Source organism: Xenopus laevis, chromosome 6L, assembly GCF_017654675.1.
Source record: "Xenopus laevis strain J_2021 chromosome 6L, Xenopus_laevis_v10.1, whole genome shotgun sequence".
NCBI classification, from domain to species: Eukaryota; Metazoa; Chordata; class Amphibia; order Anura; family Pipidae; genus Xenopus; species Xenopus laevis.
In genome coordinates, this window is record NC_054381.1 from 56,274,934 (window position 1) to 56,295,934 (window position 21,001).

The following is a 21,001-nucleotide window of genomic DNA, read 5'->3' on the forward strand; positions in this document are numbered from 1 at the left end:
TTTAAAACACACATACTAAACTTCCTGCATTGCTGCTGTGTGTCTCAGGCTCTACAATCTGGCAAATATCACCAGACTAAGTTTGGATCTGCTTGCCCTGCACATTCATTCTATGTAGTAAACTCAGCTAGCTTCAGGGATGGCACACATTTCACATGGCATACTCATCATCACCTTCATCACTGACCACAGAAGGCCCGTCTCTGATCGCCTCATCTAGTAGGAAAAACAGAATCTCACTGCCTACAAGATGCAAAGTTCACAAGCTGCTTGCCAACAGGGGCATATTTATTAATAATAGAGACCAACAACACCTGTGATGTTGCCCATAGCAATTAGATTTGAACAGTCACCTACCTACTATAAAACAATAGCAAATATGTGATTAGTCGCCATGGACAATATCACCGTGATGTTTGTCTCCAGTGTTAATAAATATGTCCCTAAGAGTCAGAGGGAATATAATCGGCATGTACGCAGAATGGACTACTAGCAGAAGTTATGTATGTACTAACCAAGATTAGCGAATATTTTGCTACAGCTTCTGCATCTTAGCATGGGGCTACTTTTAAAACCTCTGTGGTGCATTATTTGTAATGCAGAATGCCCTTCTATATGATAGAGGGACAATTCAACGTGGCTCTTAAAGGGGTTGTTCACCTTTGAGATAACATTTAGTATGATGTTGAGTGATATTCAGAGATAAATTGCAATTTGTTTTAATTTTTTATCATTGAAGGTTTTTGAGTTATTTAGCTTTTTATTCAGCAGCTCTTCAATTTGCATTTTAAGCAATCTGGTAACTATGGGCCCAAATTACCCTAGCAACCATGCATTGATTTGAATAAGACACTGGAACATGAATAGGAGAGGGCCTGAATAGAAGGATCAGTAATACAAAGTAGCAATAACAATACATTTGTAGCCTTACAGAGCATATGTTTTTTAGAAGGCGACAGCGACGCCCATTTGAAAGCTGCAAAGAATCAGAAGAAAAAGACAAATAACTATAAAAAATAAATAATGAAAACCAATTGAAAAGTTGCTTAGAATCGGTTGTTCTATAACATAATAAAAGTTACTTTAAAGGTGAACCACCCCTTTAATGTATGCTTTCTCTGAACATGGCCATGCTTGTTATGCAGTTATACTGTATATATCATACCTCCAAAAGTTTGTTATTCTCTTTCTTAAGTTTTACAAGGTACTGGATCTTCTGATTTGGATTCTGGTGACCACGAATTTTGCCATTTTCTTCAGCAAGGAATAAGACTTGCTTTCTTAACATATCAAGCTCCTAGAAAAAGAGGATAGATTTATATTTATAACACAGATATAAATATATGCAAAGTCTGTTGCTGGCAAAAACGGAAGATTCTTATACACACGTGTGAAAGCTTTTCTGTCTCCTCATATTTCCCTTCTAAGATGGATCTGATCTCTTCTTTTTCTGTGAAGGCCTTTGCTTCTAAAGATCTTGTTCTCTCTATTTCCTTGCTTAGCTCATTAAGAGAATGGTCTTTAGTGCAAAGAATGTTTCGTGTCTCTTCCAACCTGCATGAAAAGGAAAGTCATAGTTACTAATGATAATTAAGTATTCTTAGGCAAGAGTGTTTTCTTCAAGAAGAGTAACTAGCTTTATAAGCCACAACTTAAAGCTCTGGCATCTGCCCCCTAATACTTAAATAAAATGAAAATTATGAATGATATACTCCAAGAACAAGTAGTGCCGTGGTGCAAGCACTCAGCTCACGCATATTTGTACAGGAATGGGGAATGAGATCACCTTCCCACATCTATTCATTCCATTTGTTTACTCAATTAATTTCATTTCTGGTTTCTATTTAATATTTTAGGATTGTTTCGTAGACATGGAGATCCAAATTATCTGGCAAGCTCCAGGTCCTGAGCATTCTGGTTAACAGGTTCTATATACACACTAAACATCACGCCTGAATTACCTGTCTTTCATGACGTTATTACAGTTTTCCAGTTGGCTTTTAAGCTCTTTGCACATGCCCTGTAAGTTCTGTATCTCTAGTTGCATGTTCTCGGTTTCACACAACTGCATCTGAAAGATTTAAATTGGTTTGGAAAAAAACTAATTATAATTTCACTCAAATTTCTTACATAATACTTTATTTTGGTAGTAAGGCATACATAATTAATCTTGGACAAAAAAAGTTTAATATGAAATATTATTGAGAGCACAGAATAATGATGCTATGTATACGACTATCCTCTGAACAAGTCTCACAGTTAGGGCTAGGGCAGTGTCAAATTCAGGTTTGGGATCAGTTATCTGGAAACCCGTTATCCATAAAGCGTTGCATTACGGACTCCATTTTAAGCAAATAATTCCAATCTTAAAAAGTTATTTCCTTATTTCTGTAATAAAAAACACAGTACAGGTATTGGACCTATTATCTGGAATCTTCGGGACCTGGGGCTTTCCGGATAACGGGTCTTTTCATAATTTGGATCTTCACACCTTAAGACTACTAGAAAATAATGTAAACATTAAATAAATCCAATAGGCTGCTTTTACTTCCAAACAAGGATTAATTATATCTTAGTTGGGATCAAGTACAAGCAACTGTTTTCTTACTACAGAGAAAAAGGAAATTTTGGATTATTTGATTATAATGGAGTCTATGGGAGACGGCCTTTCTGTAATTCAGAACTTTCTGGATAACGGGTTTCCGTATAACGGATCCCATACCTGTACATTAAAATGTATCTAAAATAAGAAATAATCCTTATTGAAGGCAAAAATGCTATTGGGTTTGATTCATGTTTCAAAGATTTTTGTAGTTGACCTAAGGCACGGAGATTACGCCCCAGGTACCAAGCATTCTGGATAACATGTCCCATACCTGTACCTGTTTAACAGCATGAGAGCAGTTGTTCAATAACATGAAAAAAGGCCTGTAATGGAACCCCCTTCCATGAAGTCCCACTGTAGCAAAAGGTTTCTGGCATGAGAGGGAAAGGGTCCTGTGCAACATTACAACACTACAGGCTTCATTACCCTTTCTTATGGATTTATTCATTGAATTACAAGCAAGCCCTTACTACTGCAACACTGTATTCATTGTCCAGCAGTACAGAAAATAGAAGGGCACTATTTCAATAGCGATTACATTTACAATTAACTCTAAAAACATTCAAATGAGTTATTATAACTGGGCAGGTTATATTTTAATCACTGGACATGGTGCTCAATATAGTAGAAAATTATAGTGAAACAATTGCTTATGTTGTAGTGAGACTGCTATTTATAACAATCCCAAACAAACAAATTGTAGTAGACTTTCTTAACAGAAAAAGTGCATGTTTTTAAAATAAAAAATTATAACAGTAATTTAAAAGTGTACTAGCCAGCCTGTATGACTTTTGTACCTTAAGTCTTATGATTTCTTCATTCTTAGAAGTTCTTTCCTCATTAAGTTCAGACACAAGAATTTCTAAGTTCGTGTTTCTTTTCTGGAGATTTGCAATTTCAGAGTCGTATGGATTTCCCACTGGTGTTCTGGGCGTCTGTAAAACATGAAATGTACCAGAAGATTTCCTTCAAAAAAAGTAAAGTTTTAAAATGATCTAAATTTGATTTCAGTGTTTTCTAAAAAACCTTTTTCAATGTTCATCAGCAATGTAATTAAAGGATAGTACTTTGACACCCACAGCAAAGAAATATTTAGAGAGATTTCAATTAGACTTGAAGTTATATACCTTTGTGCTTTTCCTTTACAGCAGTTTATAAACCTTGTTTGCTCTTTTCAGATACCTTTACCTTGCCAGGAGTGATTATGTAAAATTAGGAGAGTTGACCAGGCAACTTCCCATTCACCTATGGAATCCTTAAGGTGCTCATTAATAGAGGTTATAACATGCTGTCAGTAAATTGCACACTAAATATATTAGTAGTGGTGTAACTAGCTATCAGCATGTGTGTCAAACACTTGTAATTAGCAGTATAAATTTGCATTCATCCATTTTTCATGTTTTAATAGTTAAAAAGTAACGCACATGGACATATTCATTTTTGCAACTACCTTTGGTAAGACTACAGGAGAACTACTATTGCTGCTTGCAGGCCTTATTTTCTCTTGCTCTCTTGAGATTTCAAGGTCTGTCATTAGTTTAACCTGAAAGATAGAATATGATTATGAAGTCAATTCAAACATGGAAAAATTTGTGGCTCAATAAGCCACTGCACATTTATTTTTTATTTGTCTACGGGGACACATTAAAGGATAAGGAAATCACTAGTGGTGCTAATGTTAGTCACCCCCTCCCCCCAGTGTAGAATAGCTCACCTGATACCCTGCACTGGTGCTCCAGTTAGCACTGGCCTGTGGTACTTCTGTGCAAGAACCACAGTTTCTTTCTTCTGTGTCCAAGGCCAGCGCATGTGCGGTAGAGTTAAAAAGACTGCTCTTTGCTTTGCTTTTCACTCTACTGCGCATGTGCACCCATCGAGAAGAAGGAAGAAAAAGAAGATTGCTTCATGGCACTTGCACAGAAGTACCCAAAGCCGGGTAAGTTTTCGGTGCAGCTAACATTTAGCTACCACCAGTGATTATAACTTTCCTTCGCCTTTTAGAGGAGTATTTATAATTATGTTCCTTTTGCTTTCCATCCTCTAGCTTCTATAAAGTTATTACGGACTCTACTTGCAGTCGTAGCTTTTCATATGCTTTCCATAGTACAACAGTCTCAGAATCTCTGTATGCAAAAACATATCCGAATAACCCTTCTCTGTAATGCTTTAATCCATTTACAAGAAAACAAGTTTGGCATAGGCTGACGAAGGCCTAATTATAGATTAAGATCACAAGTGTGTAACTGGTCTTTTAACAGCCCTGGAATCATACACTCTCAGCTACAATAGAATCAACATTTAGTTGGCTCATAGCCTATATAGTAAAGACTATAAAAATTTACCCCCATGCATTAACCCAATATAGCAGAGATAGGAAGCTAAATTAAATCTTGGATTATATAAAGCTTAGATAAAGCACAATAAGCATGAATGCATATGCAATTATTTGTGACGCTTGATTATTTGTGTTATTGATGCAGTTTTGTTGCCTAAAAGCATACAATGCCAGTCAGTCCTTGGTATACAGCTATAGTAATTTTACAAGTTTGCACAATATTAGTGCATCAGATCACAACTGTGCTAATGTCAATAATTTAATTGAGGCAAAAACACTGCTTCATCACATACTGTATGTTTTAGGTTTAATGCAATCCTGTCATAATATTGCTGTACCAGCCTGCAGGTGTATTTGCGTTTTGGCTCAAACGTTACAGCCTGCTAACAAACCTTTAAGGTGTTATTCAAATTGTTCTCTTTTGCCTTTGATCCCTTGAAGAGCTGTAATTTATGTTCCCTAAAGGTTGTTGTGCCAAGAGTAGAGTATAGTAGTATAGTGGAGTATATGATGTGCATTAGTGTGATATGTTTTACTGTTGTTTTCTTTGAATATTACCTGGTTGGTTAGTTCTGAGATTTGCTGTTCTTTTTCAACTAATTCTTTTTCATGAGTGTGCAGCAGGGCTTCCTGCTTGTTAAAAGCTTCTGTAAGTTTCCCCAACTCTTCAGTTGCATGAGCCAAGTCATCACATAATAGTTCTTTCTAATTTCATAATAAAATATTTTAAAAACAAAAAAGGGTGTTGTTAACAAAAACATAGAAAAAAATGTCATGATTATTATCATTGATATACTAATTCTATTATATCAATGACTTTTTCACTTAATCAGTCACCGAGTCAAAAGTCAGGTCACAATAACTCAAATTAATATTCTCTCAGTCCCGGACAAAGGGTCATCAACATATAAAGAGCATGTTAATGGAAACAGACTAAAAGTACTTCTTTGGTAACAACACAAGTCTGTTATTCTATACATTTAATTTAGTTTTACAGTAAATGATGAAAAGCAGCATGTATCATAATACGCACACACACATATTTATATTTGATATAGAGAGTATGTTATAACAGTTTACAGCTCACCCTACCTCAATGTTATCAGCAGACTGCTTTCTTTCCAGGCACTCTCTTAGCTCCTCAATCTGCTTCTCTTGCTCTTCAATTACAGTTTTACTCTCCTCTTTGGCCAACAAAACAATGCTGTATTTGCTCTGGAAAAAAATAATCAATAAAACATTGTGAACACCTTTACACATTATCTTGCAAAATAACTAAATAACACATAAAACTCTTATTTTTGCATATTGTTAGACATAAAAAAAGTGACAAATTTGCCAGGACCACCTTTTAAAGGCATTATCGTTAATTACTTTGCTAGCAAAGTATCAGATATGATTCTATCATCATATTTTTACTTTTTCTACACATTAAAGAATGAATAGCAATTAAAGATTATTTCCCTGCATAATATTTAAATTTACTGCACCAGGTATATTTAACAATACATACATGAATATCTTCAAGCTCCCTTGTCAGCAAGTCTATAGACTCTGTCTTGTGAATAATAGTTGTTCTGTGCACTTGAATCTGGTTCATAAGATCAGCCACAACTTCCTGTAATTAAACAAGTTTATTATAAAGTAATTACAAACTTAAATACTACCTACTTGTATTTTTAACACCAGTCTAATGACAAAAACATCTGCAGCTTTTATTTACAGTATTTTGCCACTGTCTAAAGAATAGTCTATAGTATTACATTTCTAATTTGTAATTTCTAAAATATGAATCACTAAAAATATGAATCACTAAAAATGGTGGATACCATGTATCCACCTAAAGGTGGTCCACAATAGAACTAATCTCTCACCTTGTCTGCTGTGTTTTTCTTTTCCAAGTCTGCTATCATTTCTTCGGAAGAGGTCAAGCTGTGCTCCAGTCCATGAAGCTCTGTAACCTGAAGATTTTATGGTGTCAAAATATTAAAACAAACAAAAAATCTAACAGTTTGGATTAGGTGTTAACACACTATACTGTACTTGAAAGTCAACAAAGCATTCAGATATAAACGACAGTACTGTATAAGGTGCCACATAAAGATGATCTGTGTAATATATTGCTAGGCAGCACTCTGTGTTAAAAAGTTTTCAAGATACATAAAACAAATGCCATTACCTGCTGCTCACACTTTGTCATCAGCTCTGAGCACTGCTTTCTAAGATGCATATTTTCATCCACAACTTGTAACAGCTCTCTAGATGTACAGACAAAATCAATAAGACCTCTTTAAGTGCTATAAAACATAACAAAAATGTAAACTACTAGTTATTTGTAGTAATATATATGTTACGAATATTATATATATATATATATATATATATATATATATCAGTAACACACACACATATATATATATATATATATATATATATATATATATATATATATATATATATATATATATATATATATATACAAATGCAAAGATGGACAGCACTCACAATGATTATGCAAAAGCTTGTATTAAAGTGAAAAAAGCATATACATCACCAAGTACACATTATGTAGCGACATTTCGAGCCAATATAGGCTCTTTCTCAAGCCATGTGAACAATGGTTTAAAATCCACCAAATCTATACAGGTTTTTAAAGTCCATCAGAGGAAGTGACATAACGATTCTTCCATTTGCCTTGTACAGGGCTGTCACCACACCTGCTGTATAAAATAATTAGATAGACATTTGTAACATGTATAAGGTAACACATTGTATATTTCCCTAGTTACATAGTATACCATCTATCTTTCATAAAAACAGATACAAGTTATAATCTTTATTCAATCCCTTAGGATGTAACGAATTTAATTTTTTTATCCACCATACTTCTCTTTGCTTAAGTTTTAGTTCACGATCTCCCCCTCTTCTCAGTGGGGGCACTGTCTCTAATATTGTAAACCTAAGCTGTTCAGCTGTATGTCCTTTCTCCCTAAAATGTTTAGAGAGTGGTAATGCCATATTGCCTGTGTTGATGGTAGATCTATGTTGAGAGATACGTGACTTCACTTTCTGTATCGTCTCTCCAACATAGATCTTCCCACAGGGGCATACTATAGCGTATATCGCATATTGCGAATTACATGTGTAGTATCCCCTCATGTGATAAACTTCCCCCGTTTCCGGGTGTCCAAATGACTTCCCCTTTATCACATAACGACATTGCTTACAGTTAAGGCATGGATACATGCCACAATTTCTCACTCCGAGGCCTGTGCTCTTCAATCCTATTCCCTTGGGTACATTTGTACTGGTTATTTGTGATCCAATGGTTCTACCTCTCCTGTAGGATGTAAGGGGGGGCAGCACAAACTCTTCCACCATGGGATATGCCCTACGAAGTAAATACCAGTGTTTCATTAGTATCTCATTCACTTTCTTACTAGAATCACCATACTGGGTAACAAACGTGATCCTTGAGTTTTTCCTTTTCTTTTTCTCTCTATTCTGTGACAGACTCCTCTCCGCTTTATCTAGTACTCGTGTGGGATAGCCCCTTTGTTTAAATTTGTTCCTCATCTGTTGTACCTGGGTATCCCTAACCTGTGGGTCACTGACTAGTCTCTAAAACTCTTGTTAATTGACTAATGGGTATCGCCTCCTTTGTATGTGTAGGATGAAAACTGTTAAAATGTAGAATTTGATTCCGGTCAGTCGGTTTGGAAAAAAGTTTAGTCTGTAATCCCTTCTCCCTATACACCATTACATCCAAAAAAGAGATCTCTCTCTGATTATGCGCTAGAGAAAATTTTATCGACCAATGAAGTCTATTGAGTCGTTCGTAGAACCGCGATAAAGAATCCAGGTCACCCCGCCATAGCACAAAGACATCATCGATGTACCTCCACCAAGCACAGCAATGTTCCTGGTAGAGGTCATCCAGATATATGTGCAACTGTTCAAGCCAAACCATAAAGGTATTGGCGTATGACGGGGCGACGTTAGATCCCATCGCGGTTCCACGCAACTGTAGATAAAAAACATCCTGAAAGGTAAAGTAATTCATCCTCAATATGATCCCCAATATCTGAAGAAAAAATTCAATTTGTGCATCCTGATACTGTCCACTTCCTCGTAACATCCATTCACAGGCCCTAATGCCCTCATCATGAGGGATAGAGGTATAAAGACTGGACACATCTAGTGTGGCCAGTATAACATTATCCTCATCCTGTATATTCAGACCATCCAGTCTTTCCAAAAAATGTCCACTGTCCCTTATATAAGATACAGTGTTTCTAACCAAAGGTCCTAGGACCATGTCCAATAAGACCGCCATTGGGCAAAAAACCGAATCAATTCCAGACACAATCGGTCGGCCCGGCGGATGGACAGGGTCCTTGTGGATCTTGGGCAAGGTATACAATGTGGGTGTACGTGGAAAGGACACTATCAGAAATGCTTTCAGTTCCTCCGAAATTATTTGGTTATTAACCATAGTTGTTAAAACCTGCTCTATTCTCTTCACAATGTCGGGTAAGGGATCACTATCCAAAACCTTATAGACCTCGCCATCCCCCAACTGTCCTTTGATCTCATTGACATAATATGTGGTATCCATGATCACAATCGCACCCCCCTTATCGGAGGGTTTGACTGTGATCCTGGTATCCTCCATTAAACTATGTAAAGCCTCCCTTTCATCTTTAGTGATATTCGATACCATGCTAGGAGAATCGAGCTCCTGCTGATACAGTGACTCAAGATCTTGTTGTATTTGTTTTATATATGTCTCTACAGCTGAGTAGGATGTAGGTGGAACAAACCCACTTTTGCTGCGTAGACCAAACTGTTTGGGGGTAAGTTCAAAAGTCTCACCAGTAATCGGTGCTTGTATGTCCATGGTAGAGAAGTGCACCTTCAAACGTAAAGTTCGATAGAATCTGTAAAGATCCACATCCATCTGAAAACGGTCCACCGGTGATGCCAAACAATAATTCAAACCCTTTCCCCAAAACTGAAATCTGTGCATCTGTCAACGGAATAGAAGAAATGTTAAAAATCACTTGTTCCCTCTCTTCCCCTGTCTGTTCCTTGGCGGCATTGCTCTCCGTTTGTTTGATCCGTCTGTGCTTCCTCCCGCCCCTGCGTCCTCTGTTTCTTCTAAAAAAGACCTTGCATCCACTTTATTGGTCTCACTTGTTTCTTCCATCTGCAATGATCTCTCCAAGCCTCGTGGAACACTCAGACTACGTGTGTTTGTTCTGACTCTCCCATCAGAATTATTCCACTGATAAACACGACCTCTCTCATAGTCGACGACATCTCTATCATATTTCAATCTTTTCTGTTTTTCATTCTCCTGTTTGTATTTATCCAATTTCACCTGCATCTGTTTTTTCAAATCAGTAAGATCAGATGCGGTGCTTCCCGCTGCTAATTGTTCCCCCACTGTCTGCATTTCCTTCTTAACCACATCCAATTCCTTAGTAATAAATTCAAACCTGTATAGATTTGGTGGATTTTAAACCATTGTTCACATGGCTTGAGAAAGAGCCTATATTGGCTCGAAACGTCGCTACATAATGTGTACTTGGTGATGTATATGCTTTTTTCACTTTAATACAAGCTTTTGCATAATCATTTTGAGTGCTGTCCATCTTTGCATTTGTATATAACGAGGGAAGACCGGAAAACCTCAATGGGACGTGCACCACAGACAGTCAAAGAAAAGAATTTAGCGTGAGTGCTGTTACTAACCAACACAAGTGGAATTATATATATATATATATATATATATATATATATATATATATATATATATATATATTAGTAACACACACACACACACACACACATATATATATATATATATATATATATATATATATATACACACACACACATATATATATATATATACACGTTACTAATATATATATATCTATATCTATCTATCTATATATAGATACACACACACACATACACACACACACACACACGTATATATAAATATATGTGTGTGTGTATCTATAATAAAAATGTACACACCAGAGAGAAAACATTATAAAACCCCATGTGCTGTTACCCATACAAATGAAAAGATTTGATTAGCAATGAAATACTTTGTCTTGTTTTCTTTGTCTTCCTCCAACTTTGACGTGAGCTTTTGTCTCCTTTCTTTTTCTGTTTCTAGCAGCTCCAAAAGATTCTAATTAAAAAATAAATAAAACATAATTTGTAAATTTAGAAGCTTTTGGAAAAGATGTAGTTTTACTTTAATACTTTACTGAGTGCACAGGTGCTTTTGGACATGTAGCTAAATGTAGGTGGAGGAAGATGAGTAACCTCAAATAAAATTGTTTTGGTACTTAAATTTAGTTCTTTATGTATGCATCTTTCCATAACCCATTTTATGTAGATTTTTTGTTGCCTAATCTTTTGGAATGGTTTTAGTCCCTATACACACACATACAAAAAAGGGGGGCAAAGACTCACACTAAGTTCAGCTCTTAGGGTTTCATTTTCATGTTTACTGTCAGAGATCTCCTGTTTTAGTTGGTCGATTTCAAATTTCATAACTTCCTCCAGATTATCAAAGGCATCCTGAAGTGAACGCTTCTCTTCTAGTAGGGTTTCATGCTCTAATCTTTACATAGGAGTGAAGACATAAAGCATTTTTAGATTGAATCATTCAGAAATATATACATACAACTATTAAACATAATATTACAAAAGATGAGTTTATGAAGCATTAAAAGAAAACAATGAAAGATGAAAACTAGAAAATTAAATTGGGATAAAAAATCTATTTACTAAATGTAAATAGCCTACAAACATCAAATCAATAAACAAGCAAACACGTATACATGTATAAGCTGTACTTCAGTAGGTTAATTCAATACCTGACATTATCCAGTTGCAGTTGGACATCCATGTGCCTGGCAGACAACTGGCTCAGTTCCTTCTCTTGTTTTTCTCTGTATAATCTGTACTCTCCCTTCACTGCTCCCAGCTCCCTGTCTGCAGACTGAAGCACCACTCTCAGGTCATGTACCTCACTCTTCAAAACTTAATACAGACAAAATTCAAGTTAATGAGAAAATGAAGTGAAAACAGGAAGCATTTTTTTTTTCAATTTAAAAAGTATGTTTTCTAAATAATATCTCCTTAACAAAGTAGCTGTACTGTAGGCAAGTTTTCTAAATTGGCACACAACTTTCCAAGAAGGATAACCTCAATTTCTATACATTTGTACAATATACAGTATAACAGGATGCATCGTATGCTATGACGAGGCACTAGTTGATACTTTTTTAAACAAACAGCTATGCCATAGTATAGTCACAGAGCTTCTTTTATACAATATTTGATGTTTTCTTGTCTCGTAGACTATGTACATAGACCATCTTTTTAGGCTTACTCATGGTGGTTTATACGTTTCTCAGGGAGGGATGAAATACGATGCGATAATGAGAAGACAGGAAATACAATATATTACATATATGTATAAAAGTTATAAAAAGAAATGTACCAGTATCACTTATAAGAATACTAAGCAATGCATGGAATAACTGTGCCCTTTCCACTTTCTGTCCTTTGCGCCTCTAGATCCATAACTAAGGGAAAACATTAGATGGAAAAGTACTGTAACTGCAAACAAATTACATAGCCTTGAAAGCTAATGCTAAAAGAAGCGAGGAAAGTTATTTTACAAAAGTAAAAAGTTACATTTGAAGTATTAGCAAAATTTTGGCTCAATACAATTCTTTATAACCAGAAAAAGTTAAAGTAACGGTATTAACAGGAGTTTCTCTGTACAGTTTATTTTTTTTACCATCTTCCTGGCTTTTGTTGTCTTGCTTTTGAAGTGATTTAATCTGTGCTATAAGGTCTTGTTGCTCTTTATTCCAGTTGGATCGTTCAGAGTTAAACAGCTGGCAAGAAAGTACAGGGGAAACGGTCAAAATTAGTACAGTATTTGTTAGATGGAAAAGGAAATGATAAATTCATAAATAAATTCATGAATTCATAAAGCAATCGGTATGTCTATTTGGATCTATGGCAATTTGTGCATCTTAAAACAGGCCAATGTAAAGAGCTTTTTAAAAATGGTGTCATGTCTCCAGCATACGCTTTTACCATATTTGGGATTTCCCAATTCATTTGCTCGGAGCTCCCTCCTCTGGACACTTGCTGTAAGTGCACAACGTCACTTCCTGTATATTCATTCTACACCTCCATAAGGCTTATGGCAGAATTTGGACTAATCAGGCTACCGTACGCCCACCACGTGACCTAGAGCAATGCCTTGTGGGAGCCAGGACTCCATTTTACAGACCATGCTGCTGGAAGAAGCACACAGTTCTGCATCTCCCTTATGATAGAATCGCTGGTAAGCAAATAGTTACACCAAAACATCTCCACAGCTGCCAGAACCCCCAGAGACATTGCTACAGAGACATTTATGCCAGTATATATATTTTATGCTGCAGTTATATGTTCATTTGCATGTTTTTATATAGTTCATTGCAAGCATACTTATTATATTTTCTGCTGTTTGTATTACAGTTTCACCTTATTCCACTTGCCTATTCAGTAAAATCTACAGACTGCAAGCTTAGTCTCTTTATTGAATTGTGGGAAGGTTTAGCTGCATGTCGAACTACACACTGCCCCAGGGTAATACGTAGCGAGGACAGAACAGTGAAACAGCGCTACCACAAAGGTGGGATTGAACTATAACTCACTGCATGCGCAGTAAAACAGCAGCTGACACACAAGTGATTAAACCAGCTACGCTGCAAGCTCAGACAACAGCATATTACAGTGATCCAGATACAGACACTGCTATTAAGTCATTACAGCACAGAAAAGCCACCACAAAGGCTTACCCAGAGTCCCATAATGTCACAGAAAAAGTCATCCTCATTAGTGACCAGATCCCAGGTCTCGGGCTCCTCTCAACGCTCATCTGTTACTAATGCTGCCGCCATTGCCCGCGCAAAAGCAGAAGCAGCAAAGGCCCGTGCTGCCTTCGCAGAGAGGGAAATGGAGGCAAAAGTAAAGAGTGCACTCTTAGAAGCAGAAAGGGAATCAGAGAGTGCCCGCTTGAAAGCAGAGAGTGCACGCTTAGAAACAGAAAGGAGAGCAGAAAGGGAAACAGAAAGTGCACGCTTAGAAGCAGAAAATGCACGCCTAGCAGTAGAGGCAAAGCTGGAAAGTGTTCGCTTAGAAGCAACCCTAGAAAAGCTGGCCAGAGAGAGAGAAGCTGCAGCAACTTTGGCAGAAGCAAAAGCTCTAGAGATGATTGTGTACCCTAACAGCGAAAGACACAGCGAGGTACCTAATCTTGAGACTGAACCCCATGACCCACTACAACGCACTAGAGAGTATGTCTACCAGCACTCCAAACAAGACACAGATTCTCTTTCAGCACAGCAACCAAGCCAACATGCTGCTCCTGAACCAAGCCAAGGATGCCATACACCTCCAAAGGCTATCAGCAAGCTGCAATTGCAACAGAGAGACCACGTTGAGCTAAGTGATCCTGCCTACAACACCCACTTCAGCCAGGTACCCAAGCCTAGGGTTAACCCTGCACCTACCCCCTCAGCTGTGTCACAACAGTATGTCACAGTCCAGCCTAAAAGAGAACCTCCAGACAGGTATGACTATACAACAGCTTCTCACTATTACACTCATCCACCTACTTATCCTGATACTAATCAAGTCACAATGGACTTTGCCAAGTTCTTTGCACGGCGCGAGCTAATCACAAAGGGACTTGAAAAGTTCAATGACCGCCCAGAAGGCTTCAGAGCCTGGCGATCCTCTTTCCAAAATACTATCAAAGGCTTAGACCTTTCATACAGTGAGGAAATCGACCTCCTTATCAAATACCTAGGAACTGAGTCTGCAGAGCATGCCAAAAGGATCAGAGTCATTAACATAAATCACCCAGAGACTGGTCTCAGAATGATCTGGCACAGACTTAATGAGTGCTATGGCTCAGCAGAGGTTGTAGAAAATGCACTCTTCAAGAGAATTGATGACTTCCCTAAAATAACCAATAAAAGTTACCAAAAACTTAGGGAACTAAGCGACTTGTTAATGGAACTACAAGTAGCCAAAGCTGAAGGAGACTTACCGGGGCTTGCATTCCTGGACACAGCCAGAGGTGTTAACCCCATAGTACAAAAATTGCCCTATAACTTACAAGAGCAGTGGATGGCACACGGGTCAAAATTCAAAGAAATGCACAATGTTCCATTTCCTCCTTTCACTGTATTCATGGACTTTGTATACCAACAAGCCAAGATGAGAAATGACCCCAGCTTTGATTTCACTTTGCCACATGCCACCCTTTCAGTACCTAATACTCACAAAGCAGCAGTAACAGTACACAAAACTAATGCTTCCTCTTTAGATTCTTTTCACAGATCTGCAGAACCTTCTCACGAGGAGACAAGGTACAAAGACCCTAGGTAAGCAGTGTCCTTTACACCAACTGTCTCACCCTCTTCTGAAATGCAGAGCCTTCAGAGAGAAGTCCATAGAAGACCGCAAAGCTTTCCTAAAGGAACACAACATCTGTTACAGGTGCTGTTCATCAACATCTCATCTCGCCAAGGACTGTCAGGTCAGTGTAAAATGCACAGAATGTGACAGCACATATCACAACACAGCTTTACACCCTGGGCCAGCCCCGTGGACTGTATCTTACACCAAGAGCGCCAGCAAGCATGGCGGGGAGGAAGATGACAGTGCCACAAACACTACAGAGGTCAGTTCTCATTGCACAGAAATCCGCAACGGTGCCATAGGCAGCAGATCCTGCTCCAAAATTTGCCTGGTCAAAGTATACCCGACAGGCCAAACAGATAAAGGCATTAAGCTCTATGCGATCCTGGATGACCAGAGCAACAGATCTTTAGCCTGCCCAGCCTTCTTTGATGCATTTAATGTCAAGGGCCCAAACACTCCTTACTCTCTAAAAACATGTGCAGGAGTTATCAAGACAGCAGGAAGAAGGGCATCCGGCTACCAAGTAGAGTCCATAGATGGAAAGGTATGTCTACCCTTACCAACTATAATCGAATGCAACCAGATCCCCAATAATAGATCCGAAATCCCTACACCGGACGTAGCTAAGCACCAGGTACACTTGAAACGTATAATGCACTTAATCCCTAAACTTGACCCCAAGGCTCAGATAATGCTTCTCCTTGGAAGAGATATGCTACGGGTCCACAAAGCAAGGGACCAGATAAATGGCCCTCACAATGCACCTTATGCCCAGAAGCTAGATCTCGGATGGGTCATAGTAGGAGACGTTTGCCCAGGAAGCGTACACGAACCAGTCTGCGTAAACAGCATGCTGACAAACACACTAGAAAATGGACACCCCTCCATTTTCCCACCATGCCACAACCAGTTCCTAATAAAGGAAAAACCTTACAGCACCAGCCAGGTACACACACCCCTAAACATTTCCGATGATAATCTCACCCGTGACAGTGATCAAGATCATTTGAGATGTACAGTGTTCCAGAGAACAAAAGAAGATAACCAATTAGCAATGTCTATTGAGGATATACCCTTTCCAAAAATAATCAAACAAGAACTAGTTAAACACGATTCAAACAGATGGGTCACCCCTTTATCTTTTAGGTTCAGAGATAAAAACCCTTTCAAAGACATCACAGAGTACCGTAAGAGGGTGCACACCTTTGGCAACAGTCCTTCGTCTGCAGTTACAATCCACGGACTCAGTCGCTCTGCCCAAGAAAGTGAGGTACAGTATGGATCAGATGCCAGAACATCAGTAGAAAAAAACTTCTATGCAGATAACCACTTAAAATTGATACCTTCAAGCAAAGCTGCAATCAGTCTTCTCAAAAGAGCGCAGGAAACACTCGCCTGCTCCAACCTCAGGCTTTACAAAATAGCTTCTAACAACAAAGTAGCGATTGAAGCCTTCTCTTCACAAGACTATTCAAATGATTTAAGAGACTTAATCCTCAAAACATCTGATTGGGACAACCCGCTGTCTCCTAACAAAAAGAGTTTGTGGGCAGAATGGAGAAGTTCTCTAGCAACCTTTTCCAACCTTTGTGTTACACACTCATATACCCTAATACCTTCTACAGAGGTACAAAGCCAAAAACTTTGTGTGTTCTCTGATGCTTCTGTCAAAGCCATAGCTGCCGTAGCATACCTCAAAACTGTGGATATCTATGGACAACGCCACACTGCATTTGTTACGGGTAAGGCAGGACTGGCACCAATTCCTGAACACACTATACCCAGACTGGAACTCTGTGCTGCCATTGTAGCTATAGAGCTAGCTGAGCTCATCACAACTGAGACAGGCACAGAGCCCAAAGAGACTGTTTTCTATACGGACTACAACCTAGTAGACCACGCTGTTACAGCAAGTCAGCTCAAAGACACAACTTGGCTCACAGAACCGACATCCTTGTGCATCACAAGAAACAAACCTGTCCCTAAAGACAACACTCTGAGAAAGCATGACCCATTCCTTGTCCAAACTAGCCCATTGAGAGTAGGAGGCCGTCTTGCGAATACCTTCTGGGACAGATGGAGAAAGCAATACATCTCTACTTTGCAGCCACTTTGCAAATGGCAAACTACCAAGCACAACCTCAAAGGTAGTGATGTTGTTCTGTTGAAAGACTGTCAGTCACAAAGTAATGAATGGTCCTTGGGTCTTGTCACCAATACATTTCCAAGGGAGGATGGGAGAGTCCGTAAAGCTGAGGTCAAGACCTCCAAGCAAGGAGAAACCAAATTGTTCTTCAGACCAGTGACTGAACGAACTTTATTGTTGTCTCTGGAAGAAAGTGGTGGCATCCATAGATGCCAGACGGGGAGTGTCATGTCTCCAGCATACGCTTTTACCATATTTGAGATTTCCCAATTCATTTGCTCGGAGCTCCCTCCTCTGGACACTTGCTGTAAGTGCACAACGTCACTTCCTGTATATTCATTCTACACCTCCATAAGGCTTATGGCAGAATTTGGACTAATCAGGCTACCGTACGCCCACCACGTGACCTAGAGCAATGCCTTGTGGGAGCCAGGACTCCATTTTACAGACCATGCTGCTGGAAGAAGCACACAGTTCTGCATCTCCCTTATGATAGAATCGCTGGTAAGCAAATAGTTACACCAAAACATCTCCACAGCTGCCAGAACCCCCAGAGACATTGCTACAGAGGCATTTATGCCAGTATATATATTTTATGCTGCAGTTATATGTTCATTTGCATGTTTTTATATAGTTCATTGCAAGCATACTTATTATATTTTCTGCTGTTTGTATTACAGTTTCACCTTATTCCACTTGCCTATTCAGTAAAATCTACAGACTGCAAGCTTAGTCTCTTTATTGAATTGTGGGAAGGTTTAGCTGCATGTCGAACTACACACTGCCCCAGGGTAATACGTAGCGAGGACAGAACAAATGGTATGACCATTAAATGCACGTTCACTTCTGATAATGAAATAATTCAGGAGCTCCCATCTCACCTCTTGAATCTGTGTAGAGCAAAGTTCCAGTTTATTAACCTGCTGTTGAAGCCTTATATTTTTACCATCCTCCTCATCAAGTTTAGCTTGAAGAGCAGTTACTTGTTCCTAGGGGAGAAAAAAAACCAGACAATCCTTATATGTAAAGCCTGGTAAGAGATACTAAAAATGGGAGAATTGTGTGATTTATCCTATTAAGACTAGTCTTTTCTTCAACAAAGTCCCATATAAGTGTTCTCATAGTATTGTTAAGGTCAGAAAGTTGTAGCTAAGCATGTAGTATTATTTATTAACAAGAACATAATTTAACAACAGGGTGTTATTTTAAAATCACTGTAAAAATGAAATGTAAGAATATAAAAAGTATCCTATATGGTTTAGAAGAAGTGCTTTATACTAGTTACTCTTTGCTTTTCCCTATTTTAGTTTACTATATCATGTATATGGTAATTTTCTGTTCATTGAGAATGTAGATATAGACATTTAGAAAATATGACTGCAATATATAACACACACGTTGGAACAATCCCTGTTACTGCATTTTATATACTTATTACAATGGTACCGTTGCAAATTAAAGTTATCACAAGTACCTGATAACACAGTGCTAAAGAAAAAGCAGTGCAAGTGTACGCAGTAACCCTATTAACTCCACAGGTGCATATTATGTCTCATGAAGGGCTGAAGAACAGCAATATTCTTTGATCAATACATTAAATTGTTTCCTTGTCCATAAATTACAACTAGATTCATTCAGACCTTATTGCTATGAATCAATCTAATGCGGTCAGTTATTCGGGATAATAAATCTCATGATGATAAAATGAGTTTATTAGACCATTTACACATTTAAAATAAAATTACATATCAAAATGTAAATCGAAAATGAAAAGTGAAAACAGTTTATGTTTAGTTAATGTACTTAGAACTCATACAATTTACATTAAATATACATTTTCTTCTTGCACAGGGATATATGTGAATTCCATGCTACTCATATGTTTTGTTTAATTTCCGGTCCCATAAATATCACCAGAATTATTCCTGGACTGCATTCTCTCTTCCTTGCTCCCTTATATATTCTCCTCTACTTTTTGTGAAAATCTAGGTATTATGGTATAAAAGAAAAGTCTGATCTTTACAAATTTTAGTTCCAACCCCTTTTTGCAACTTTCTTTGCTTTGCTGTCTGTCTCTCACCTTTAAGGGAACAGTACCACCATTTTTTTAAATGCATAATACCCCCTCAAAACAGCTATAATAAGTACAGCTTACTTCCCCTTGGATTTTACAAATCCTCAGGTTGAATTTGACGTTCAAAGTGCCCCATAGGAGAAAGGCAATTCAAGTGCGTAACCGGAAGTCATTCTTGCATGGACAACCTAAAGCACCTAAGGTTTGTTTCAGCATCTGCAGCTTAAATATAAGCTCACATAATTACCTCCAAAGCTGTCTGAAGGAATAAAAACATAAATTGCTTTGAAAAAAAGCTTTGGTGCTTTAGGTTATCGGTGTGAGGCTTCTGTTGCTGTTTTGCCTTTCTACTATGAAGCACTTTGCATGTCAAATTCAAGCTGAAATGTGAAAAAAAGCCAAGGGGAAGTAAGCCTTAACCATCATTATTACTATTTTAGGAGAAAATAAGTATTTTAAACATTTGGTGTTACTGGTCCTTTAACGCATTCAAAGTGCATACGTCACGCCTCATGTTCATGTTTGCCACATTCTTTTCAAACTCCCAAATTTACTAAAAAGCATGTCAGAGTAGGTCAGTGTTTTATAAATAAGCTAAGAAAACTATAGCTCGCTCCATAGAAGAAAGTGAGACTAGTGGCACACATTTATATTAGTGACATAAGTAGAATTTATGGAGCTACACTGCAGCAATTTATTGAGGTATAGTAATATTGCACAACATTCAGAGCTCTACAGCTTTTGCCTCAAGTACTGCATGGTTTTAGAACAATGCATCCTAAGTGGATAAAGTGATACAACCAACATCAAATGTTGCCCCTTTTCTCTTCTAAATTAATAGAACATACACTGTTACATAGTGGTGTTAAACACAATTATTTGAAATTATGCATGGTTTTGCCATTCTGCTTTAATGGCCTATCAATATCAGTTACTATAACATTGCCCTTTTCAGCCTATGGGGACCTTCCCCATAGCCTAACATTGTACCTCGGTAGGTTTTAGGTGGCGAAGTAGATGAAGTTTTTTTTAAAGAGACAGTACTTCGAATATAGAATGGTCGAACGATTTTTAGTTCGAAATTGTTCGATTCGAAGTCGAAGGTCGAAGTATCCAATTCGATGGTCGAAGTAGCCAAAAAAAACATTCAAATTTTTTTCCTTCTAATGCTTCACTCAAGCTAAGTAAATGTGCCCTATAATTTATTTTAATGATAATGTGTAATTGACTGGCTATATCTTCCAAATGTTAGGCTTTGTTTATAATCAAGTTGGTTACAAACTAAATCAGTTGTAGAACATATTATATAAAAAATAG

General features: G+C 37.8%; 1 protein-coding gene across 1 annotated transcript in view; it reads right to left on the bottom strand.

The window, feature by feature from the left end:
- kif15.L (kinesin family member 15 L homeolog) overlaps nucleotides 1-21,001 on the bottom strand; it is a gene marked incomplete at both ends in the record, with an annotated part of 61,948 nt that overhangs the window by 5,080 nt on the left and 35,867 nt on the right. The window contains 16 exon segments of the mRNA NM_001088074.1: nucleotides 1,166-1,297; nucleotides 1,389-1,554; nucleotides 1,557-1,561; nucleotides 1,964-2,071; nucleotides 3,403-3,540; nucleotides 4,056-4,148; nucleotides 5,499-5,645; nucleotides 6,033-6,155; nucleotides 6,454-6,558; nucleotides 6,815-6,901; nucleotides 7,120-7,198; nucleotides 11,063-11,148; nucleotides 11,436-11,586; nucleotides 11,843-12,008; nucleotides 12,775-12,874; nucleotides 18,492-18,599. Of these exon segments, the coding sequence (NP_001081543.1) occupies nucleotides 1,166-1,297; nucleotides 1,389-1,554; nucleotides 1,557-1,561; nucleotides 1,964-2,071; nucleotides 3,403-3,540; nucleotides 4,056-4,148; nucleotides 5,499-5,645; nucleotides 6,033-6,155; nucleotides 6,454-6,558; nucleotides 6,815-6,901; nucleotides 7,120-7,198; nucleotides 11,063-11,148; nucleotides 11,436-11,586; nucleotides 11,843-12,008; nucleotides 12,775-12,874; nucleotides 18,492-18,599 (1,794 nt within the window).